Source organism: Typopeltis vanoorti, chromosome 19, assembly GCF_054136105.1.
Source record: "Typopeltis vanoorti isolate ZY-2024b chromosome 19, IOZ_Tvanoo_1.0, whole genome shotgun sequence".
NCBI classification, from domain to species: domain Eukaryota; kingdom Metazoa; phylum Arthropoda; class Arachnida; order Uropygi; family Thelyphonidae; genus Typopeltis; species Typopeltis vanoorti.
Window position 1 is genome coordinate 97,480,822 of NC_143567.1, and position 26,686 is coordinate 97,507,507.

Genomic DNA, 26,686 nt, shown 5'->3' on the forward strand with positions numbered 1-26,686 from the left:
AGATAACAAATATGTGATATATTTTTCTAGGCAATTATTTATAAGAATTTCCAGTAAAACTTCCATAAGTTACAACTCAAGGCATACCAAATTCTTTATAGCACAAAACAAAACAGTGGAACCCAACAAATTATTGAAATCACCTAAACACTTTTAGCACTAAATACAATTAATCTTAACATAATATTTTACTTTTGTAAAATACATAAATTTAATTAATGAAGAACTGTATGTCAAGTTTGCTATGATGGTGTCATAGACTAACCATAATTACTGCAACACAGCTTCTTTATTAGAGTGCTGTAAACTATGCTCAGAGAATATTTCTCATGAGAAATTTATATTTCTGCATACGTTTTGAAAACAAGAACAAAAGAGCAGCCTATTCAAAAAAATAAAAGATAAAAATTATTATAAAGCTACATGTCTAGTTATGTTGGTTCATAGGCTCCACTGATTTTTGAATAAATTATGCCCACCTGTCTGTATAAATCTTTAAAAATTAATATATTTTGAGTTCAACACAATAGTCCAGATGTAAACATATCAAATCTTTGCGTTAACATCCATCATTGCTATCAAATGTGCTTTTGCTACTTTTACCTGAATATTTCTATTTTTTTTTTTTTTGTAAACCTTCACTCCCACAATATTTGTTTTTTATAACAAAATGTATTATTCTATCTAAAATCTTTTCAACACAAAATGTATAACTCTGCATTTGAAAACACTGAAGTGGTATCCATATATATATATATATATATATTTGAAAAGCATTTCTCAAAACAATGATGTCCCACTCTGTTTAAAAAGGAAGACATTTAAGTGTATACTTCCAGTCAACACATATGGTTGTTAAACTTGGTCGTTAACAAAAGCACTGGCAAATAAACTAACAACAACAACAACTCAAAGAAAAATGGAGAAGTTGTTGCTAGGTATCACATTAAAAGATAACAAGTAAAATACCTGGATAAGAAGCCAGACTCACATCACTGACATCATTCTTCATTATAAGCGACTAAAATGGAAATGGGCTGGACATCTATCCAGAAGGGAAGATGAGCGATGGACCACCATACTAACTACCTGGATTCCAAAAGAAGGGAAACAAGGCTGAAGACATCCTAAAAGAAGGTGGAGTGATGAACTGTCAAATTTTGTTGGGAAAAATTGGTCAACCATTGCCAAGAACAGAGAAAGGTGGAAAGAACTGGAGGAGGCCTTTGTCCACCAGTGGACAGAAAAAAATGGCTGAAAAGAAGAAGATATATATATATATATATATATGAAGAACCCATCCATGAGAGGTTGGTCAACCTATAGTATGCTAGAACCATGGATGGGCAATGGGGAACTTATTCACATATGACTTGAAAAGCTGTGGGGTGTATTCCTTGGGAAACATAAGTGGTGGAGGACTGTTCCAGAGGGTAGCAGTGGAAGGGATAATAAATAAGAGGAGAAATTTCTTCTCTGAGAGGATGTTGGTTAGCTTCTGTATGCATTTCATCAGATTTGTAAGAGGAATGGGGACAGGGATTATTAATGCCAATTCTGATGAACACCTACCATAGAAGCATTTATAGAAGATGCATGCTGCAGAGAATGAACACCTATGAGAAAGTGAGTAGAGTGTATTAGTGAGAGATGGGTCATCAATCAATCCAATTGCTCTTTTCTGCATAGAATCCAGTATTTTCAGGGAACTCTTAGAGCACTACCCCAGATATGAGAACAGTATTTATGGTTTGGGTGGATTTGTGATTTGTATAGGGCAGTGTTTCTCAAACTTTAGATATCCATGTACGCCTTCTTAAATTTTCATTATTACCAAGTATCCCCTTATCAAAATAATAATAATAATAATAATAAACAATAAATAAATAAATAAAATAAATAAGAATATTTTATTGTAAATGTCTATTTTATTTGAATTTAGATGTACATGTAAACAAAAAAAATATGATTTCTTTTTACTTAAGTATAAAGAGCTAATAAGCTTCATTTCGGCAATGAAAACATTACTTAAATTAAGGGGATATAAAGAGCTAATAAGCTTCATTTCGGCAATGAAAACATTACTTAAATTAAGGGGATATTAATATCCCCTTAATTTAAGTAATGTTTTCATTGCCGAAATGAAGCTTATTAGCTCTTTATACTTAAGTAACTTAATGGTTGCACCTGTTTGGAAAACTCGTTCACAGAGTACATAAGTTCTTTTCGCTATACACTTTGGTATTAGGTCTAACTACTCACTGATGAAGCCTCAAAAAAGGCTGAAACCAGTCTGGGTAGTGACCTCCCTCCATAATGTAATAACAGCATACATTTCCTAGGAAATGTGTTTTTACATTATGGAAAATACCTAAGAATAGCGATCTGAACTTCCTCCACCTTTGCAACGAGTTGCCCGGTATTGTACTACGTACTAGGATCACTTGCATTGGCTAATGCTAGTGTCGCCGATACTTTATAGTTTACTATAATCAGCAAGAAACTCTCTGATTCCGATCTTTGAGTTTCTTATTCGGTTTTAAAACTATGCGGGATTTAATATCCCCTTAATTTAAGTAATGATTTATTATTATTATTATTATTATGTAACACCTCCAGGGAGTCCAAAGACTCATCGAGGGAGCAGTGTGCCAACAGCATCAAACAATTGATTCCCTTCCAACTACTAACCACACTCAAACTTGCTTTAACTTTTTGCGTGAGCCATTAGTAGCAGAGGCTCTACCAAATGACCAATCTTTTTAATAGAACAAAATTTATAAAGATACTATAAATTTTGATTTAATTTAAATACTTTATCATCAATGAAAGGAGTGAAATTTCTTATGGTGAGATAAAATTTCAGTAAAATTTGGCTTAATAGTTATTAATTTCAGTCTCAGATGCAGTTTGACATCTATAATGCAGTTTCTCTTCTTCTTCGTCTTAATATATATATATATATATATATATATATATATATATATATATATATATATATATATATATATATATATATATATATATATATATACACAAGAGCTGAAAATCCAACTTCACACAGATATGAACTAGGAAATGGAAAAATGAACTTTAGAGCTTTATCTATTAATTCAGGAAATTAATTTTGTATTTGTAAAGAACTATAATATTTATTATAGGTATTATAACTTCAGTACATTATTAAAGCAATTATATCACTGTAAAAGTAGTACAAACCTATTAATCGTTATTTTAAACTAGCAACAAATTTGTAATATAATCAAATAATGATGCACATTGATTAATATCTGCTTAACTGTCCTAATTACATCTACTAATAATTCATATAATTACTTTTTTATCAGTCGCTATCATACACTTTTCGTGTTGTTGCAGGCTTGCAATGTAAGTTCATATATGAAGCTTAACAAAGATTCATGAGTGATCATGCAAATTTGCGGCTATTCAAATGAAGCAGTTATCTCAATTTGAGTAGGAGAATTCATACATAGTATATAAAGTATATAATTTATTGAGAAATATATACATTTAAAATAATTCTTTTTTTCTTAATAATGATTCCATGCGTTAATGAGGCATAGCCAAAAATTGTCACATACCCCCTGAAGACTTTTCATGCCCCCAAGGGTATGCATACCACACTTTGAGAAACACTGGTTATAGGGTTAGGAGCTGTCTGGAGTTAAAGTAATGCTTTGAGCAAATGAGAAATCTTATTTTTTGGATGCAGATGTGGCAAAATTTGTGATTTCTTTGTGCCAAGAGAGAGAGAGAGAGAGAGAGAGAGATTAGAGTTATTTTGAGAAATTGAATCTCATCTTGAATAGAGATCTGAGTATTGTCAAGGATAAGATTGGAAGAACAGGATTTTCTTTTTTGGGAAATCATGCAGAGCTGTGATTTGCTAGCATCAAAGGTGATAATGTTATCCAAACCACTGATGAATGTTTTGAAGATCAGGAAGTTGTGGCAATTTATGTTTTGTAGAGTTTGTCACACATTCCCAAAAACTGCATAGGGAATGTGTAGGACACATGTGGTCAAAAGCAAACTTCATAAAAACCTTCCAGGTCAGTTTCACAAATATATGTAGTCTCAGTTCTAACCTTAATGCGATGTTCACTTCCACCTCCAATCTGCAAAACCTCACTTACTCTTCCAGATAGAAATTCAAATCTCAACCTCTTCAAACACTACTCATCTCTACTTTCCCAACAACATACTCTTTAACATACTCTTTAACTCAACATACTCCTTTCAGCTCATAGGGGAGATCTGTGATATGTTCACTCCAATACACCATGCCAAAGAGTATCCAACCTGAAACTTCCCAATTTTAACATCCTTTAGCTAAAATTCACCCTACCTCATTCTACCAAATTCATATACTGACAGCTAATTTGACCTGGATTTTCAATGAAAGTCTGGCTACAGGAAAGGTGCCCAGTGTATGGAAGAAAGGTAAGATAGTGCCATTGCATAAGGGTGGTAGCAGACTGGAAGTGTCTAATTATAGGCCAGTTTGTGTGTTCGTTAATCAGTAGTCAATCAGAAGTTGTTAAGATGTTGGAGAAATTAGTTAGGGACCGTATACAACATTGGGTAGATGAGGGTAATGTTATCTGTGAGAGTCAACATGGATTTGCGAAGGGGGCACTCTTGTTTTAGTAATATGCTAGCCTTTTATAATAAAGTTACAAGAGCAGTAGATGAGGGAAAGGCATATACTGCCATTTTCCTAGACTTAGCAAAGGCATTTGACAGGGTGCCATGATAAGCTGATATTCAAGTTGTAGCACATGGGTCTGGATGTCGGGTTGGTCAACTGGATTCAGGATTGGCTGTCTGATAGGTATCAGAGAGTTGTGTATGGTGGGACAGTTTCAAGGAAGCAGAGGGTTACAAGTGGGAGTCCCACAGGGCTCAGTACTGGGACCTATGTTGTTTAACCTTTATATCAATGAGATTGTCAGTGGATTGCAGGGGGATATTCAGTTGTTTGCAGATGATGTTAAGCTGGGAAGGGGTTATTAGTAATAGTGCAGATGTGGTAGTCCTGCAAGAGGATTTGAATAAGCTAGACATATGGGCAAATAAATGGGGATTTCAATTTAATGCAGCAAAATGTAAGGTCTTTAGGTTTGGGACACATTGATGGGACACTGCATACTCTATTGGAGGAGCTATACTTGAGGAAGTAGGGAAGACAAGAGATCTGGGGTTGATGATTGATAGAAACCTGAAATTCAGGGGACATATTGCAAAGGTGATGAAGGTAACACAGAGGATTGCTGCAATAATGAGAAGGACTATGACCTGCAGAGATAAATGAGTTATCATTCTGTTGTATAAGACCATACCACACTTAGACTATTGTTCTCAGATTTGGTCCCCAGGATTTGAAGGGGATCAATTAACTGTGGAAAGGGTACAAAGGTGGATAACAAAGATGATCTCAGGACTGTACAATGTTGGTTATGAGGATCGGCTGAGAGGATGTGGACTGCAGGGTTTGGTGGATAGAAGAAGAAGAAGAGGTGATATGATAGGCTTTTAAACTGTTGAGAGGTGATTACAGGGTTGACACTGGGGAGTTCCTTCGCTTGGTTGAACAGCAGGAAGGAGTGATGACAAGAGGCCATCCCTGGAAGTTACAAAAGGAAGCTGTGAGCAAGAGAGTGAGGAGTGGTTTCTTTGCATGGAGGGTGGTTGAACCGTGGAATGCATTGCCTGATAGAATGGTGAGAGTGAGAATGGTCAATGAGTTTAAGGAGTGGTATGATGGACTTTGTGTTTCCTAGGAGGGACTCCCACGATGAGTCTTGATAGACGTGTTTCCTAGGAAGGATCTCCCACGATGAGTCTTCTGACTCCTTGGAAGTGTAAATAATAATAATAATATGCTGTCTCTACCACTTTTGTAATGCCAACAACCTCTGAACTCTTCAATCATCTTTCATTAAATGCTGATTTTCTTCAACCCAACTCTCCAAAGAGCAAAGTCATCTTTCTCAGAGACTTCCATGTCCATAACACCAGCTGCTGCCCACTTCCAGTTGCACGGATCAAGAAGGTAGAGAAGTTGAGACTTTTGCAGTCACAAATTGTTCACATGCCCACCAGAATACCAGACTGTTCCAACCACTTCTCAAACACTTTGGATCTCTTCCTCACTAGTGACTCATCTAAGTACACTGTGAATGTTGTCTACTCTTTAGGCAGCTCAGACTAAAATGTAGTGCAGATCTCTTCCCCCATGGAGCAACACACAACCACTCACATCCATGCACTATATGGCAATACCAGAAACCCAAGTGAGACAATCTTCACAACTTCTACACCTCATTTCCTTGGTCAGATTTCTGTTTTCAGCCACCTAAGCCAAACCTATGTGCAGAAAGCATTACCTAAAGATTCTCACTGGTATGGAAACGTTAATTCCCTGCTACACTCTAAATTCTCATTCCCTATCTAAAGCCTTGGTTCTTCCAAAGGTGTGCCAATGCTGTGCAAAAGAAAGTCAAGCATAACCACAACTGGCTGGTATCCAAACTCCATCTTCCTCCACAGCCTACACCAAAGTGTAGAACAGCTGCAAGAAAATTATCAATACATCAAAAACTGATTTTGAGAGAGATAAAATCAGGAAACTTGCATCCTGCCTAAACAGCAGTCATGTCTTCTGGACTCTATCCAGAGCTATTGGCTGTAACTTCTGCCCAACCTACTCTCTCTGCTATTACTTATTCAACTTATATACATCTGATCTACCAACAACTAGGCCAAGAAAATTTGCCTAACCTGATGATATAGTCCTCACCACCCAACATAAGAACATAAAAGTAACTGAAGATATTCTCACAAATTAGAATGATTGGGGAATACTTTCATAAATGCAGACTAACACCAAATCTCAATAAGCCCAAGGTTAGCTCTTTTCACCTAAACACCAAATTGGCAAATAGGAAACTTCAGGTCAGCTTTAACAACATAATGCTGCGGCACCAAGATTTCTCTAAATATCTGAGTGTTACCTTGGATAGAACACTATCTTTCAAAAGACATCTGGAGAATCTCTCTTTAAAGATCAGAACCCGTAATTACATCATACAAAAACTCTGTGATTCTACATGAGGGGTTCTTCTGCTACTACACTGCAATGCTCCATGTTGGGCTAGTCTATTCTGCAGCAGAATATTGTTCACCAGTATGGCTAAACAGTCCTCATTTCAAGAAAATCAACATGCAAATAAATGCAGCAATGATGACAACAACAGACTGTGTCAAATCCACTCCCCTCTACTGGCTTCCAACTTTGAGCAACATTGCACCACCAAACCTGTGCAGAGTACAAAAAAATAAATAGCAATCCCCTGTTACCAATATATGAAGACCTCCCACATATAAGTATAAATCATCTTAAATCTCGACAGCTTGCACTGATACTGGCTGAAGAACTAGTAAATAGCAATTTTGACATTAATTCAAAATGGATAGAAGCTTGGAAAGAAAAATTGCCACCAGACTTAAACAAGTATATCCTTCCCAACCAAAATCCAAAAGTGATTGAGCTTTCACATCATCTATGGAAAAGCTTAAATAGGATACACCCAGGATATGGTATCTGCACAGATAGCTTACAGTTTTAATGCTTCTGCCTGGTATCTCCACTAGGGCCTGGCTCCCACTGAAGAGACCTCAATAAAGGTCGAAACTAGTCTGGGTAGTGGCCCCTCCTTTAATGCATAACATTAGACATATCCGCAAGGAGATGTGTTTTGCATTATAGGAGATACTGAGTTAGGAGTGTTGGTAGCTTTCTCCACCTTTGCAACGAGTTGCCCTGGTGTTGTATCACTTTACCCTAGTCCTGAAGATACTTCAGGCGCAAACTTTGTTTGCTCACACTTGGATAAAGGATTAAACTAATTTTATTATACTCTAACCAAGTGAAAAAATAAACTTTCAACATCTTTCTCTAAATCCAGAGTAATTTATTAAAAAAGGGTGGCACACCATTTGGCAACTCCTATAGGTAGAGATGACCTACTAATGCTTCTGCCTGGTATTTCCACTAGGGCCTGGCTCCCACTGAAGAGACCTCAATAAAGGTCGAAACTAGTCTGGGTAGTGGCCCCTCCTTTAATGCATAACATAGGACATATCCGCAAGGAGATGTGTTTTGCATTATAGGAGATACTGAGTTAGGAGTGTTGGTAGCTTTCTCCACCTTTGCAACGAGTTGCCCTGGTGTTGTATCACTTTACCCTAGTCCTGAAGATACTTCAGGCGCAAACTTTGTTTGCTCACACTTGGATAAAGGATTAAACTAATTTTATTATACTCTAACCAAGTGAAAAAATAAACTTTCAAGTATATGAGGAGTTAAGCGAGATGAGTTAAGGAGTTAAGTATGGCTAGATGTCAATGAGGCAATAGGACTTGATGACATATCACCACATGTTTTAAGGGAATGTTCCAAGGAGATGGCATGAGCCTACCTATTTAACAAGAGTCAAGTTACAAAGGAGTGGAAGGTAGTTATGTATTGGAGAGGTTGGTGAGAGATAAGATACCAAAGTTGATAACAGTGATATTCTTTGTGCTGTCAGAATGGGTTTGTTAAAAGGGAGGTTGTGTTTTACCAACTTGCTTATATTATGTGCAGGATAAGATAAATGCATAAATTTTGCAAAGGCTTTTGATAGATTTCCACACTACATTCTGGTAACTAAACTGAAGCAGATGGCATTGGATAAGAGATTAGTGAATTGGATAGGCAACTGGCTCTCAGATAGGTATCAGCAAGTTGTGTATGAGGGTGCAGTGTCCCAGAAAAGGAAAGTCACTAGTGGTGTACCACAGCAGTCTGTTTTAGGATCACTGTTATTTAATCTGTATTTCTATATTAATAATACTGGGATGGGTTTAACTGTTTGCAGATAATGTAAAACTGGAGAGGGCAAGGAGGAATCAAGCAGATGTTGTGGCCTCACAAAAGGACTTGGACAGATTGTATGAGTGGACAACAGTATAGAACTTTCAGTTCCTTGTTGCAGAGTGTAAGGTTCTGAAATTTGGTAGGCAACAATGGGATGCAAATATGCACTTGGTGGGGATATTTTGGAGGTAGTGGAGGAGACAAGAGACCTTGGAGTGGTGATGGACAAGGATCTGAAGTTCAGAGGCCACTTTTGCACAAGTTGTGAAGTTGTCACATCAGATAATGGCAATGATGCAGAGGATCTTAACATACAGAAATAAAGAGGTTCTGGTTCCATTGTATAAGGATATGGATTATTGTACACAGATTTGGTCCCCCGGTTTTCATGGTGATGAGGATATACTGGAAAGGGTCCAGGGATGAGTGATTAAGTGGTAACTGGTCTTGGAATGTGGGATATAGAGACAAATTGAGGGAATGCAGTTTGCAAAGATTTGTGAATAGGAGGAAGAGATGGGATATGATTCAGATATTTAAGTTGGTAAAGGGTTGTTACTGGGTTAATATGGAAAAATTTTTTAACAAAATAGGGGGAAGAGGATAGAACAAGGGACAGCATCCCTGGAAGCTGTATAAGGATGTGAGCAGGGGCATAAGCAGCAGGTTCTTTGCATGAAAAGTGGTTGGTGAGGGGAATGTATTGCCTGATACTGTGGTGCATGCAGATGCATTGAATGAGTTTAAAACATGGTTGGATGGACTTTGTGTGTAACAGTGTGTGCCTCCCATGATGAGTCTTTTGACTCCATGAAGGTCTGGTGTTAATAATAATAATAATGTACCCTGTAGTTCCTTCTGTAACATGCTGCTTAATGAAGTTGTCTCTACAGCATGATCATTGTCATCAACTGGAGGCAGAATAGTCATATCTTTTACAGACCCCCTCCCCCGATGCTATAATCAGAACTAATATCTTGAGTTCCTTCTTGCGTGCTGCTTAAAGAAGGTGTCTCACAAAAGCTTGATAAATTCAGCTTCATTCTTTTTATGAGATTTCACTGCTACCCAATCAATGTTCAGAAAATTAAAGTCAACCATGAGGATTAATCATTTAGTACCCATTATTTCACTGTCACTAGCAGCTGATCTGCTAGGTCCATAGCAACATCCCACTATGTATTTCATCTTGTTAGACTCCAACTCACACCAAATGGCTTCAAACTCGCTGCTACATGGAAAACATAGCTACTTACTCTAACTGGACTCAAATCATCCAATATCATTAGCATCACACTCCTTCCTCTCCTATCTTGTCTATCCTTTCTAAAAATACTGTACTGTTTACAATCAATACCAGTTAGTATCTGCTTCCGAGAACTAGTTCTCACTAACTATTAACCTGAAGCCACAGCATATTCGATAATGCAACAAACTCAACCCCTTTCTTCCTTATACTCCTGGCATTTGTATGTAGACATAATAAGTTATTTCTGTGCTTTCTTTTATATTCTATTCTGTAATCTGTGTGACACAAACTTTCAGGTTTTTTATTATTATTATTATTATTGTTCCGAGAAACTCCAAAGAGTCGACAGACTCATCGAGGGAGGCTCTAACATCATGTCTGGAACAACTATTCAACATTCACACAGTATCTATCATATCTCGCCTTGAACTCATTCACGGTCGTAGCACCCACAACAGACTCTGGAAGCTTATTCCACTCATTCACCACTCTCCAAGTAAAAAACATAGCTCTAACACCCTTGTCAACCACGCTCTTACCCAGCTTCCATGCATGGCCCTAGTCCTCCCACCACCAGTCATATTTTCAAAAATATCTTCTGGATCAATCTTATAAAAACCCTTCAGTAATTTGAATGTCTCAATCATATCACCCCTCCTTCGCCTATCGTCCAATTTCTGCAACCCACAAATCCTCAACCTATTCTCATAAGGTTCATTCCACAGACCTGCTATCATCTTTGTCACTCGTCTCTGGACCCTCTCCACTTCCTCCCCATCACGAAGAAACCCTGGTGCCCATAACTGGGCACAGAAGTCCAGATGGGGTCTTATCAAGACTCGATACAGAGGAACAACAACTTGTTCGTCTCTGCATGTTAAAGTATTTTTCATAAGCCAAGTGATTTGGTGAGCTGTTTTAGTCACTTTTGCAATGTGCCCCCTAAACTTCAATTCCCTATCCACCAACACTCCCAAGGACCTGGCCTCATCAATCTCCTAGAGTACGGTTCCACCTATGCGATATACTCCTGCTATTCTTTTCACCCCAAAGTGCATAACCTTACACTTTGTCACATTAAACTGACATCCATTTTTCCTAGCCCAGTCCTCCAAACTATCCAAATCATCCTGTAAAATTTTGACATCCTGTGCACTCACAATTGCTCTACCCAACTTTGCATCATCAGCAAACAAGTGAACACTTCCTCTCAGATCCTTTCCAATATCATTGATGAACAAATTGAAAAGCAGTGGTCCAAGAACAGAGCCCTGCTGCACTCCACTAGTCACAAGACGTCTTTTTGACTCCACTCCTGAATAAACCACTCTCTGGGATCTCTCCTTCAACCACCCTCCTATTAATCTTACCAACCTTATATCTATCCCCATCTGCTCCAGTTTACTGATTAGGGTTCCATGTGGTATCCTGTCAAAGGCCTTGGCAAGGTCCAGTAGTATCACTGTAAACCCATTACCCCTATCCAGTTCAGCTGTCACTGTGTTATAAAACGTGAGCAAGTTACTGAGGCATGATCTACTCTTCACAAAACCATGTTGTCCCCCATACAATATCCCATTTTCATCTATCCAATCCTGTATTCTTTTCTTAACTAATTTCTCTAAGACCTTGACAATGATTCCTGATATGCTAATCGGTCGGTAATTTACAACAGCGGTCTTGGAACCACCTTTATGCAGTGGAACTATTTTCCCCTCCTTCCACCCGCTCGGGACTAAACCAGACCTGAGACTCAAATTAAACAAAATGGTCAAGGGTACTGACAATTCATTAGTTGCTTCTCGTACTACACGAGCTGGTATACCATCCAACCCCACAGATGTATTGACATTGAGGTTATGCAATAGACTACTCACCTCCACTTCATTCACCACAATTCCCATATAATCTACTGGTTTATTCGTTTCTGCAATGTCACCACCTGGATGATATATTCTTGCAAAGTGCTCACTCAGTAACTCAGCTATCTCAACTGATTCAGTTACCTCCCTACCATCGGCATTCTTTAAAATCATTCTGCCATGTACATTTTTCCTTTTACTTGCTACATATCTAAAAAACTGTTTAGGATTCTCTTTAGCCCGCATTGCCAATGTTCTTTCGTAATCCTTTTTTGCTTTTCTTATCACACTCGTCACCCTTCTGGCCTGCACTTTATACCGTTCATGTGCCTGCCAGTCACCTTTCTCCTTAAATTCCCTCCATAGTTGTTTCTTTTTTTGCAGCTCAAGCTTAATGGTGTTATTCATCCATCTAACCCCTACTTGATTTATTATTCGGACTCTAGGTATACAGTCGGCCATTGATTCATGCAAGCACTTCTTAACCACCTCCCATGCACTATCAACTTCTAGTCCTTGCAGTTGTACATGCCATAGCACTGAGCCAATTAAACTCTTAAGCTTGTCATACTTTCCAGCCTGATAATTCCACATGTACCCTGTTTTAATTGAAAATTCTACACCTTTAGCCACCTCCCTAGTCAAGACCCTATGATCACTCTCACTGATTGGTGGCAATGTGGTCATATTTGTTACAGCCAAATCCTCAGATGTAATTACTAGGTCAAGCACTCTCTGACCCCTAGTATTTTCCATTACATGCTGTCACAGATAGTTATCCCTTAATAACCGCATAAAATCCAATTCCTTCCTCCCGTGTGTCCTCTCCTCACTCCAATCAATGCGACCATAGTTGAAATCTCCCATAATAATCACCCTCCTTCCACTCATTTCTTCTATTTGCTTGTGCATACTATCACCACCATCTTTTCCATCACCTGGTCTATAGCAGCACTCAATTGTATATTTAGTTCTGCTAGCCACAATCTCACACCAAATGGCCTCAAATGTGCTCTTTTCTCTATCCTGCAATTCAACTTCTATTCTCCTTGGCTGTAGCTCATCAGCTATCATCAACAATACTCCTCCCCCCATTTTATTCTCTCTGTCATTCCTGAACACACTATACCCATCACATTCAATCCCACTAGCTATATCATCTGCAGTCAGCCATGTTTCATTAATACCAATAACCTGTGGTCTGGAAGTGCCAACCATGGCCAAAAACTCTTCCTTCTTGTTCCTAATACTCCTAGTATTAGTGTACATGAATTTAAGACCCCCATTAGCCCCAACCCTACCTTGATGCCTTATATTAACTATCCCACTCTGGTTTGTTGTCCTTATTTGCTCTAGCATATTGTATTCATTCTTACATTCAACTGCCTCCCTAAGGACTGTATATCTACTCCCCCCCTTAACGAATCTAGTTTCCCTGAATTTGCACATCCACTACATTCAGCAACACTTTCTCAAGTCTTCTTACACCATAACCATTCAAATGCAAGCCATCCATCTTATATAGATCCTTTCGCCCATCAAACTCACTCCACACGTCCACAAATTCCACACCACTCGTCATACATAACCCTCGCATAAAGTCATTCGCAATTATGGCCCTCCTTTTAAACATTTCACTATCATACCGTGGCAAAAGACTAATCATTCTAACTCTCTCACTCTTTTCTTTTGCTACCTCAAACAATTCATTCAGGTCTTCTATCATTTCCATTTTATCTCCTTTCAAATCATTCGTACCTGCCACAACAATCATTTCTTTCACCCTTTCCTTTTGCTCTCTAATAGACTCAGTTACATCCTTTATGGTCGCACTAGGTTGGTACGATTTTGTCAAATCCTCTACTAACACACCTCGTACTAACGAGCCTCCATACAGCACTCTATCCTTCATTTTGTTCATGTTCACATTCATACGCCTATTTTTTGTGTCATACCTTTTATTATTGGTTGGTTCATTCAGTCGACTTTTGTTCATGCACTAGCTGCTGTTTTGCCCTTACTATCGCACCATTCAACAACGCGATCTCATTCAATGCATCTATCTCATCTTTTTTATTCTCTGAGAAACCATTAATACTATCATTCACACTTTCTACATTCACACTCTCATAATTCTCATGTACAACCTTGCCGTTTCTTGTCATATCGCTATTTTCTTCATTCTGAAGGTTGACAAAAATATCACACTCATGATCCGAAATACACTTCAATTCCTCATTCTCCCTACATTTTCTACACACATTCAATCCTTTATTATCATCTATCCACACTCTGACTGCACTCCGTAAAGCGTACATTTCACAGCTAGTACACTGACTCATTTCTTTTATGCTACTGTTCTTTGATAACAATGGCGAACCATCATTACTGGCCGCCATTTTTCTTCGTACAGGTCCCATAATTATTGCAACGTGTTTTATCAAATAATAAGTTATACACACCAAAAACACACAAATAGACGCACTAAAATACGCAAGGCAAACAAAACTACGCAATATTAACTAATTTTATCAACGATAACTGAAAATAATACTTATCTTATCAGGAGCTTGCACGAATTAAGAGAGCAAAAAATTCTGCTCTCCCGAATGAAGAAACCAACCAGTTTCCCTGTTTAAGTGCAGGGTTATCTCTCCAAAAACTTGTGCGATCACTCAGATCACCCAACAATGAGCAACAATTTAACTCAGTAGTGGCTCTGCTCAGTGACAGGCTCCCCTACCACCAAGTAGAACCACTCATATTCCAGGAAAAGCATCAGCCAAGGAAGCCCTAATACAGGTCACCTCAACGGATCCAAATCCCTGGATGCTCAAAAGCTCCCTAAGGAAAAAACCTTAATGGAGCAAAAACTCTGCTCCCCTGGAATCAAACCACCAACTGGTTTCCCTGTATTATGTGTAGGTACCTCTCCAAAAAACTCATGATCCCCCAGATCACCCAACAATGAGTGACCGAAGGATCTTTTGACTCAGCATTGTTCCACTCAGCAACAGGCTCACCCCATCACTGAGAAGAACTCTCAGCGTTGGCTCTACCCAGTGATAGGCTCATCCCACCACTGAGCAGAGCCGCTCATAATCTCATCTGAGGGGTAACAGCAACAGCCAAGCCTCAGTTAAAACTTCATTGGCTACAGCATTGCCATTCATTACCCCTCAACCCAAGGGTAACAGCAACAGCCAAGCCTCAGTTATAACTTCATTGGCTACAATATTGCCATCCATTGCCTTGGGCAGAAACTCTGCTTCCCAGGAATCAAGTTACCAGCCAGTTTTGACCTTTGTATAGATGAAGCAAGCTCTAAAAATTAGGCAATCCCGAAAGATCACCCATTTCAGCGTTGTTCCACTCAGAGCCTGCTTCATCTATACAAAGGTAAAAACTGGTTGGTAATTTGATTCCTGGGAAGCAGAGTTTCTGCCGGTAATCGATGGCAATGTTGTAGCCAATGAAGTTTTAAACAACGCTCAGCTGTTGCATTGCTGTTACCCTTGGGTTTAGGGGTAATGAATGGCAATGCTGTAACCAATGAAGTTTTAACTGAGGCTTGGTGTTGCTGTTACCCCCTCAGATGAGATATGCTCAGTGGTGGGATAGGCCTGCCACTGAGAAGAGCCAACGCTGAGAGTTCTTCTCGGTGATGGGGAGAAGCCTGTTGCTGAGTGGAATGCTGAGTCAAAAGATCCTTCGGGTTACTCATTGTTAGGTGATATGAGGGATTATGAGTTTTTTTGGAGAGGTACCTGCACAAATAATACAGGGAAACCGGTTGGTGGTTTGATTCCGGGGGAGCAGAGTTTTTGCTCCATTAAGGTTCTCTTATAAACAATAACATTAGTGAAATAAATAAAGTATGCCTTACTTTGGCTTCTTTCTTGAAAAACTTTGGTGCATTGAGTGAGAGTAGGATGAATGATTCCATAGGACATTATAATAAGAATAATGAACCAAAGAAAACAGAATACTAATATGATGGGAGACTAATATGGATTACAAAGTTAAGTATAATATTGTTAAAACAGAGTAGAAGTTGTTACATAAAAATGCTATTTTAGTTATATAACAGAAGAATCCAGAGACCACTTACCACAATTACAATAATATCCAAGATATTCCAAAAGTCTGTAAAATATGAACACCTGTTCTTTTTTATCTACAAAATATCAATATAGCATTTGTAATTTTTGATACAATCAGCATAAAATAAAATTGCTTCTTATAAAATCAACATCTGCTGCACAGAGTTTAAATGCTAAATTACAGTTGATTACAGTCAATGAAACACTAAAGAATATTTCTTATAGATGAAACTGTGTGTGTGTGCATAAGGGGAAAACAAACATCTGGTAATGTCTGTCTTGAATATGAATATAAATAAATATGCAGGTAGTTGTACTCTTTGAAGCTAGACAGTAAATGGATGTTGTAAGAAGATGAGCAATTGACCAGCAACTGCTCATCTTCTTACAATTCTTAGCAAAGAGGGGAGGAATGATGATGGGGCAGTTCGGCAGGACCATCCTTGAAAAGAATGAAATTTACTGAAGAGGAAAAACAGAATGCCTTTGAGAAAGTGATCAAAGAGAGTCTCGAGAAGAGAAGAATCATCTATTAATTGAACCACTCTCTGCAATATGTATCAAGTATGCTGGAGGTTTTTGGTGCACCTCCAGGTGTGACACCAGTATTTCAAAGTTAAGTGGATTTGAGTATGTAGCATTAGCAGTCGTATGATTAAAAAGTAGTGGCTTGAGTGGAAAAGGACATCTAGTTGTTGTTTTTGTTGTTGTTTTTCTCCTATGGAGTCTGTGAATGTGATGTTTGTGCAGGGAATAACAAGAGGTGTACATCAATGCAAAAATGTTTTTTTTGTGTTGATGTACACCTTTTTACATGGAGTATAGTGGAATCCATACTCTTCATCATTAATTAATTGGTGGACCTTCAGGTGATAAAGAAGTTGGCTGTTGGTAACTTTCTCCATAATTTTTAAGAGAACTGAAATGAGAGTAAAGGGATAACAGTGTAGATAACTTTTAACACTTTTTTTTCATTATCATCATCATTATCAAATTCCTGACATGTACCCCCATGGGATGTACAGGATGTTATTATTACTATGTGACACCTCCAAAGACTCGTCAAGGGAGGGAACGTACTCTACAATTCTTAGTTGTAGAGATCACTCCACCAAATACAGTGAACCACATTATCTACACCAAAAGCCATCTGCTGCCCACCAGCACTGGTGTTTTCACAGACAATCACAAACACATCCATGCCCACGGCAGGATTCTAACCAGCAACCTTTCGGCTAGAGAGAGCAAATATGCTAACCACTTGGCTAACCAAGCCAGCATATTATAAGACTAGTTACTATTCTAGCTATTCAGAATTTTTTATGCCAAAAAGTAGAGAAAACAGTTGCAAATGTTTTTGTGAAAAACTTACATCTTTACTAACTTTCTATCAGCAATTTTCCTGCAAATCAATCTGTTATCTGTCAAGATTCCAACATTATCAGATCTTATATTTCTGTCTTCTAAGGACTTTTTACAGTATCAATCCACCTATATCTTGATCTTACTCTGGGTCTTTTTCCTACCAACCTGGCAGAGAACACTTGTTTAGCTAATCTTTCCTCTCCCATTCTGTTTAAGTGCCCATACCACCTGAGATTAGTCTGCTAAACACATTCTTGGATGCTAACAATGTCAAGTTCTTTCCTAATATCCTCATTTTTAATATGATGCCATCTGTTAATGCACCTAATCTTTCTCAGGACTCTCATATCTGTGGAATCTAGTTGTTGGTCAAGTGTTTTATTTCTAACTCAGCTCTCAGATCAATAAATTAAAATTGGTTTCGATGCTGTCTTGTATACAGCTGAGCAAGAGGGTGCAGAGTAGTTTCTTTGTATGGAGGGTGGTTGAACCATGGAATGCATTGCCTGATAGAGTGGTGAGAGCGAGAACAGTCAATGAGTTTAAGGAGTGATATGATAGACTTTGTGTTTCCTAGGAGGGACCTCCCGCGATGAGTCTTTTGACTCCTTGGAGGCCTAAATTATAATAATAATTTTTCTCTTATTAAATATAAATTTATTCTATTGACTTCCTACCATACTGGCTTTGTTGATTCTGTTGTCTATTTCCATATTTAATTTACGGGGGGGGGGGCTTAAGGGTCAAAGCTGTATAACAGAAAGGAGACCTTCACATAGCCTTCACAAAGCAGTGGTTCTTAACCTGGGGGTGTGTGTGTGTGCACCCCTGGGATGCGAGAAAACATTTCCAGGGGTGCGAGAGAGGTTTCTAAATTTTGACCCAGATTCAATGGACGATAGCTATTTAATAAAAGATGATCTTATTGAAATATGAGCCAATGTACGTATTCAAATAGAATTTGAAAAACTGGACTTAGATCATAAATTGAAAGCCAAATGGCTATTTTTCTGGCAACCTTAATAATAATTAAGGGGATACAAAATCCCTTGTTGTTCAACTGCCAGTAAGCAAAACTCTAAGATCAAGAACTACGAATCTATGAGTTTCATATATATACCGAAAAACTATCAGCGAATCCAAGTGTAAATGACCACTTAGTAGTACAACACCAAGGCAACTCGAAGCAAAGGTGGAGCATAAAGTTTTGCTTACTAGCAGTTGAACAACAAGGAATTTGTATCCCCTTAATTATTATTAAGGATGTTAGAAAAATAGCAGTTTGGCTTTCAATTTATGTTATAATATACAAACACACCTTTATGGCATTTGTATAGTAAAGGTATGTAAGTTCTTTTCACTTAAACCTTGTTATATCTTCCAGGTCTACCTACTCACTGATGAGACCTCAAAAAAGGTTGAAACCGGTCTGGGTAGAGACCTCTCCTCATAATGTAATTACAGTATTACATCCCCTAGGGGCTGTGTTTTTACATTATGAGAAAATATCAAGAATAGTGAGGGAGCTTGCTCCACCTTTGCTTCGAGTTGCCTTGGTGTTGTACTACCAAGTGGTCATTTACACTTGGATTCACCGATAGTTTTTCGGTATATATATATATATATATATATATATATATATATATATATATATATATATGTGAAACTCATAGATTCGTAGTTCTCGATCTTAGAGTTTTGCTTACTGGCAGTTGAACAACAAGGGATTTGTATCCCCTTAATTATTGGATTTAGATCAATTCTGGTGTACAACACAGTTAGAACCTTATCCACAGCTGGAAAAAGCAGCATTGCAGACACTTTTACCATTTGTCACCACCTACCTGTGTGAAATGGGATTTTCATAAAAACAAAAGCCAGAAATCGCTTAAATGCAAGTGATGACTTATGCGCGGCTCTTTCAAAAAAGAAGCCTCGCTTCAAAAGTATTATTATGAATAAATAACAAAAACATAGCCATTAAAAATTGAGAAATTGTTTTGTATGTATTTTCAATAAATTATCTTGCAATAGATGCAATTTCCTAAATAAAGAGATAGAAACACATTTTTCAAGGGGGGTATAAGAACTTATTTTTAGATTCAAGGGGATGCCGATCACTAAAAAGGTTAAGACCCACTGCTTTAAAGGAATGAGGAGAACCAACCAGGTCTTCTGACCTATTGTCTAATCATCACCTTCTTGTGGTGTACCCCCCATTAGGTATCTACCTGGATACTGAATGAACTGGGATGGGCTGGCAATTTGGGATTTAGCCAACCACATTGTATTCTTATTGGCTTGAACCACAATATAAAATGATGGTAAATTAAAAAAACACTTTTTTTAAATGAGTTAAATATACTCACAGCTTCTTTCCATGCCATCAGGCCATCAGATGTCAAATGAGTAAGAAAGACTGAAGGATAGATATAGGATGGATGCTAATTCTGAAACATAAGTTTTAAGCACATCTTAAGGAATACCATTGGGAACAAAAGACATTGTTACTGTTCTAGCTATTCAGATTTTTTTATGCCAAAAGGTAGAGAAAACACAGTATGCTCTACTTCTTAAACTGTGAGGTAATTTCCTGTAGTCACTATCTATGCAGAAAGTGACAGAGAAGAACAATGTCAGAAAGTCTACCTTTTCAATGGGGGTTACAAAAGTACACTAGGATGTAAAAGATGTTGCAAATAGTAGGCTTGCCAGAAGGCTTGACTGGTATTTGAACAGGAACAAGTTTTCTACCTCCTGCTCTTTAAAAATTATATTTGGATTTGTGGATGCATGTTTTTTAGCTATTGTGTTTTTTTTTCCTTTCCCAATTGTCTTGGTACACTTGTTGTAGAACCAAAGTATGGATAGCAGATGGAAATTTTTGGTGATAATGGAATGAAAGGTCTTCATCATTCTGTTTAGTTACTTCTGTTATTTAATCAGAGTTAGTATTTGGATCAGTATAACAGAAATCAAATTGCAGAAAGGAGGAGGTCATGTTATAGAGTTCATCTCATTTCACACCACTGTAATGAAAAAGGACAGAAGAGTGAGACTGAGTGGTGAAAGATGTTCCACTATAAGGAAAAACTAGACAAGATAATGGCCTGAGTTAGTATACTCTAAAGGAGAGCTGGTTATAAAAAAGGTCAAGGCTACCATTGGCAAAATGTGAAGATTATCTGGCATTCTTGTAGGTAGATGGACTATTTGTGTTAGCTTATTGCTATAACAAATACTTCAACATCTCTTCTAGCTCGTTTATTGAAACTGGAGAAGAGAAGCCAGTTTGAGTTTTATTATTATTATTATTAAAACAAGACCTCATGGAGTCAAAGACTCATCTAGGAGGTCCTTTTATCTTACACACACATCTCATCATACCGTGTCTTAAACACATTCAAACTACTTGCAGACACCACGCTCTCAGGCAGGGCATTCCAATCACTCACAACTCTGCACGAAAAAAACCTGCCTCTCACTCCCTTACTCACACCCTCCTTATACAGTTTCCAGGGATGACCTCTGGTTCTCCCCTGATCTCCCACTATTCTCTGTAGAACTTCTCCACCATTGATCCTATAACAACCCCTTACCAACTTGTAGGTCTCTATCATATCTCCCCTCTTCCTTCTCTCCACGAGACTCTGCAAATTACATCTTTTCAATCTTTCCTCATACTCAACATTCCAGAGGTCAGAAACTACCTTAGTCATTCGCCTTTGGACCCTTTCCAACATCTCTTCATCCTTCTGAAAACCCGGTGACCAAATCTGGGCACAATAGTCCAAGTGCGGCCTAATCAAAGCCTTATACATTGGAACAAGTATCTCCCTACTTCTACATGTCAGTGTCCTCCGCATCATTCCCAGAAGTCTTTGTGTTGTCTTCACAATTTTGGCAATGTGTCCCCTAAATTTTAGATCCTTATCCACTATCACCCCCAGATCTCTTATTTCCTCTACTTCCAACAATATATTCTCACCAAGCATAAATTCTGCATCCCATCTTTGTTTTCCGAATTTTAAAACCTTACATTTTGCAACATTGAACTCACATCCCCATTTGCTTGCCCAATCACTCAATTTATTCAAGTCTTCTTGCAAGGCCACAACATCTTCACTACTCTTTATGGTTCGTCCCAACTTTGCATCATCTGCAAACAACTGAATATCTCCATCCAAATCTTCACCAATATCATTAATATATAAGTTAAATAGTAATGGCCCTAAAACAGACCCCTGAGGCACTCCACTAGTGACTTTCCTTTTCCTGGATATTGCACCCCCATACACAACTTGTTGATACCTATCAGATAGCCAGTCTCCAATCCAATGCACTAATCTAATATCCAACCCCATCTGCTCTAGTTTGACTGTCAACTTATCATGAGGTACTCTATCAAAAGCTTTTGCGAAATCCAAGTATATTACTGTGTATCCTTCTCCTCTGTCCAAGGAAGCAGTCACTTTATTGTAATAAGTAAGTAGATTACTAAAACATGACCTCCCTTTAGCAAATCCATGCTGTCCATCAAAAATTATACCATTGTTGTCAACCCAACTCTGGATCCTAGTTCTCACAAGCTTCTCCAACAACTTAACCACAACACCTGACACACAGATAGGCCTATAGTTTGATGCTTGAGTTCGATCACCTCCTTTATGAAGTGGCACAATCTTGCCCTCCTTCCACTCTTTAGGAACTTGACCAAGTGCAAGACTCGTATTAAAAAAATATGTCAAGGCAGGTGTCAACTCTCTAGCACACTCCTTCAGAATACGTGGTGATATATTATCAAGTCCCACAGCCTTATTTACATCTAGTTTACTCAACTCCCCAAACACCTCTTGCTCACTTACAGTCAGTCTCTCCTCCCCATCATCAACTGCTCTTAATCTCTCCATGAAGTCACATTCACAAGATTGAAAGATCTTTATGAATTGCTCATTAAGTATCTCCACAACACATTCTGCAACAGCTGTCTTTATACCATTTCCTCCAATCAATGTCATCCTTCCATAATCATTCTTTCTTTTGCTGGCTACATATCGAAAGAACTCCCTAGGATTCTTTTTGGCTTCATTAGCTAACTGCTGTTCATACCTCTCTTTAGCTACTCTCACCAACCAAGTCACCCTCCTTGCCTGGTCTTTGTAGACCTCATGAAATTGATTACTTCCACTTCTCTTATGCTGTCTCCACAATGCCTTTTTTTTCTGTATTGCATGCTTAATCTCTTTATTCATCCATCTCACACCTACCTTATTTAACCTTCTCACCCATGGTATACATTTAGACATTGCATCTACTAAATAGTTTTTGAAAATCCCCCAAGCTGCATTGATCTCTTTTCCAGCTAACTCCTCATTCCATGCTACATCTGCAAGCTGTCTCCTGAGCTCTTCATAATCACCCCCCTTGTAGTTCCACATATACCCTTTTTTTACAGGGGTCCTTGCACTGCTGGCAACCACCCAGGTAATCACCTCATGGTCACTTTCACCAATTGGTGGATGATTTGACACCTCATTTATAATTACATCCTCCGATGAGATGACCAAATCCAAGACCCTTAATCCTTTTGTAAAATTGTTTTTGTAACTGAGTTTTGTGTTGTCAGGTTGGCTGAGTGGTCTAAGGCACCAGACTCAAGGTTTAATTTCCTCCTCCCATGATGAGTCTTTTGACTCCATGGAGGCCTGGATAATAATAATAATAAAAACTGAAGTTACCAAGGAAGATGACTTCACACTTTGAGTATTGAATTAATTCAGAAAAATCAAGATTTCGAGATAAATAATCAGAGTCTGATGGGATTATGGAGAATGATAAAAATAGCAAATGAATACAATAAACTATGACAAGGAAGCTTTGAGGCAGAGCAGATCACAAAGAGGAGATTTTGTTTGGCATCAGATCTAATGAAGGAAATGGAAAGAAAGAATTGTGTGAAATGCAGCTATGACAATTAAGGAAGACTCTATGTGTAGAGTCACCAGTTGTGGTTCAATTAGGAATAACAAGTCAGATTCAAATGACCATATGTTGTGGGATACATAATTTATGTTAGCGTTAAGGCCACAAATGTGAGCAGGAGGTGGAAACAGATTTTTTTTTTTTTTGTATTACTGATATTTTTTTTATATTTTTATTATTATTATTATTATTCCTGATACCTCCAAGGAGTCCTAAGACTCATCGCGGGAGGACATCTTCAACTGTCTCTACACCTTACCTCTACTACGAATCAACGCCATCTACCGCCCACCTCCAACACCACCACAACTAGTAATTTTTGTCTGTAAATTGCTTGTGTTCTGAAGGGCCGATTTGTATGTATGCGGGATGAAAAACCCGAGTTTCCGGGAGAAAAATTTTATGAATTTTTGTTGCATATTATTGTTTTGATTGGATGATTGTTTTTTTATGATTGGGGGGGGGGAGGTATTTTTATTTGGCATGGTTTTAGAAGCATATGCCAGCCTGGTTGGCAGAGTGGTTACAAATCCCACCGTGGGCATGGATGTTTGTGATTGTCTGTGAAAATACTAATGGTGGCGGTCAGCAGTAGATGGCGTTGGTGTAGATGATGCAGGTAGCTGCAGTTGGTGGATTGGTGGAGATGGAGAGTTGTAGAGTAGGTGCTCTCCCTCAATCAGTCTTTGGACTCTCTGGAGGTGTTACATAATAAGAATAATAATATTAATTAAAATACTTGACAAATAAATTTAAGATTTTGAATTCCAACTGCAGAGGATCCCTGCTTAACGCAGTGAATAAATTTCAACCATTCTAATCCAGCAAAAATTACACTATTCAGATAAATTATCAGTGATATCTCAGAAACTATTTTCAAACACTAATATATTAAAAAATCAGTTTAAAAATAAAGTTTAATGCTATTTTATATCAAAAATATAAAAAAAATTATATAACATATAATTTATATAATATAATAATTTTTTAAAACAACTCCTTTCTTTTTAGTGGAAAGTTTAATGCTATGAATATAGACTTCTCATGAATAAAAAACAGTCCCGAGTGCTGCTGAGCTTTTCACATGATATGCAAAATAAATTGCATATTCACTGAATACAATGCATCCTGATTATCTATCCATTTAGTTAATAAATTTTCTATTTTGGTCATTAGCAAACTCTAAATGCAAGAAAATTTATTACCTATTAAATTCATGAGTCTGACCAGTCTGTTTTAAAATTTTTCTGTATCTTTCATAATTAGATTATAAAACTTAGTGTTAAATAATTTTCTTGTTTAAAGAAAGCTGCTTATTTATTTATATATTTATTTATTTTATTTAATTTATTTTTTGATATTTCAATGAAGAAAATGAACATCGTTTATAGCATGTTATAACAAATCTGCATTAGCTGGCAGGTATGTCAAGAGGGACTCCTCTGAATATTTTATTTATCTTTAGCAACAGAATAACCTACCTCTAAAGTTTCTTCAACAATGTAATATATGATGAAAAGAACTACTAAAACTTCACAAGCCAAAACTAGATAATCACTTGGATTAACATATCTCAGTAGTTTTACAGTACGAAAACTCCAAGAAGGAATCATTCCTCCTGTAGCAGGAAATTCAAATACTAATCTAGAACAAAAATAAATTACATTTAGATGGGTAAAAAAAGATATGTATATATATATATATACATATATATATTTGAAAAATGTAAAAAATCAGAATCTTCAATTTTTAAATGGTATTTTACTTTTACTTTTCCTTTTTAACTTTTAAACATTAACAAGGATTTTTTATTAGTCATTAACTTGAAACATATGCAAGTGAAAACTGGTTATACAACATGTTAGGTTACAAACCAACATCACAAAGGCAATCATTGCCTTTCCCTCCCCCCCCCCCTACCACACACACACACACACACACACACACACACACACACACACACACACACACACACACACACACACACACACACACACACACTCTTGTAGATGCATGTAATGGTTTAATAACATATACAGGGTGTTCGGGATAAATTTGACAGTTTCGTAAGGAAAAAGAAAATCTTCTTTGTATCTATTAAATTTAATGAATTGACAAAAAAACATTACAGGCAGAGTTAATTACAATACTATCAACAAAATTTACTCAAAATAACCACCATTAGCATCGATCACAGCTTCAATTCTGCTTCGGAACCTCGAACAAGCTGATACTACAGTCTCCCTGGGAAGGGCCGCAAAAACTGTTTTAATTTTATCCATTAACTGGGCTTTTGTATTACTGGAAGTGCGATTGGTGTCTTTTTCAACTGCGCCCCATACAAAATAATCCATGGGGTTAAGGTCTGGGGAGTTTGGAGGCCAAACATTTGGACTGGTGAAGTCGTAGAAATTTTCAGACAACCATTTTTGACTTTTCCCAGAGGTGTGGCAAGGGGCCGAATCCTGCGGCCATACATACGGCCTACCATTGGCTACCCTTGTTATCCAGGGCTTGACTACAGTTAGCAACTCCACGAACAAAGTCCGAATTCCAATGTCAGGGTTCTTCAACACCTGTTCCTGCAGATTTGCGAGGAATTCTGCTGTACGAACGCAATCAGATCGTCTGCTAGGGATCTTTCTTCTTGCTACATCCTCGTAGTCACCATTGCAAGTCTCTAGTTCATGCCTGATTGTTTTTACTGTATTCAGGGAGCATTGGGCAGCAGTCATAATATCCTTATTTTGATGGCGGGCATGAATCATCATGATACAAGTTATTCTCTTCCATGATTCAGGTGGGTTCCAGCTATCCATCCTTTCTGACATCTTGTATATGAATGAAGAAGGGTCCAAACTTTTAAATGAAGAGAAGTGTGTGTTAATACATGTAACTTACGGAAAAATATAATTAATTATAAATATGTCAAATTTATCCCGAACACCCTGTATAAGCAGTCACAAAATTTTAACTTTTACTTTCTTTTGTTTTTAGCTTTTACTTTTTTACTCTTTAAATGGTAATTACATTTTTAAAATATTTTAAAACATTTTATGAGCTGCAATAATCAGAAAAAATATACTAATATATAGATTACATTCCATTGCATTCCATGAATTAAACTTCATATTTTAACTTAACTTTTTTAACTTTGATTATCAATTCTTTAATTATTATT

General features: G+C 37.5%; 1 protein-coding gene across 1 annotated transcript in view; it reads right to left on the minus strand.

Moving 5' to 3' along the window:
• The window catches only part of LOC150096380 (polycystin-2-like), a 286,011-nt gene that overhangs the window by 77,962 nt on the left and 181,363 nt on the right, over positions 1-26,686 (minus strand). The window contains exons 6-7 of the mRNA XM_090409166.1: positions 24,987-25,149; positions 16,167-16,232 (exon numbers count right to left, since the gene is read on the minus strand). Of these exons, the coding sequence (XP_090265292.1) occupies positions 16,167-16,232; positions 24,987-25,149 (229 nt within the window). The remainder of the gene's footprint in view (positions 1-16,166; positions 16,233-24,986; positions 25,150-26,686) is intronic.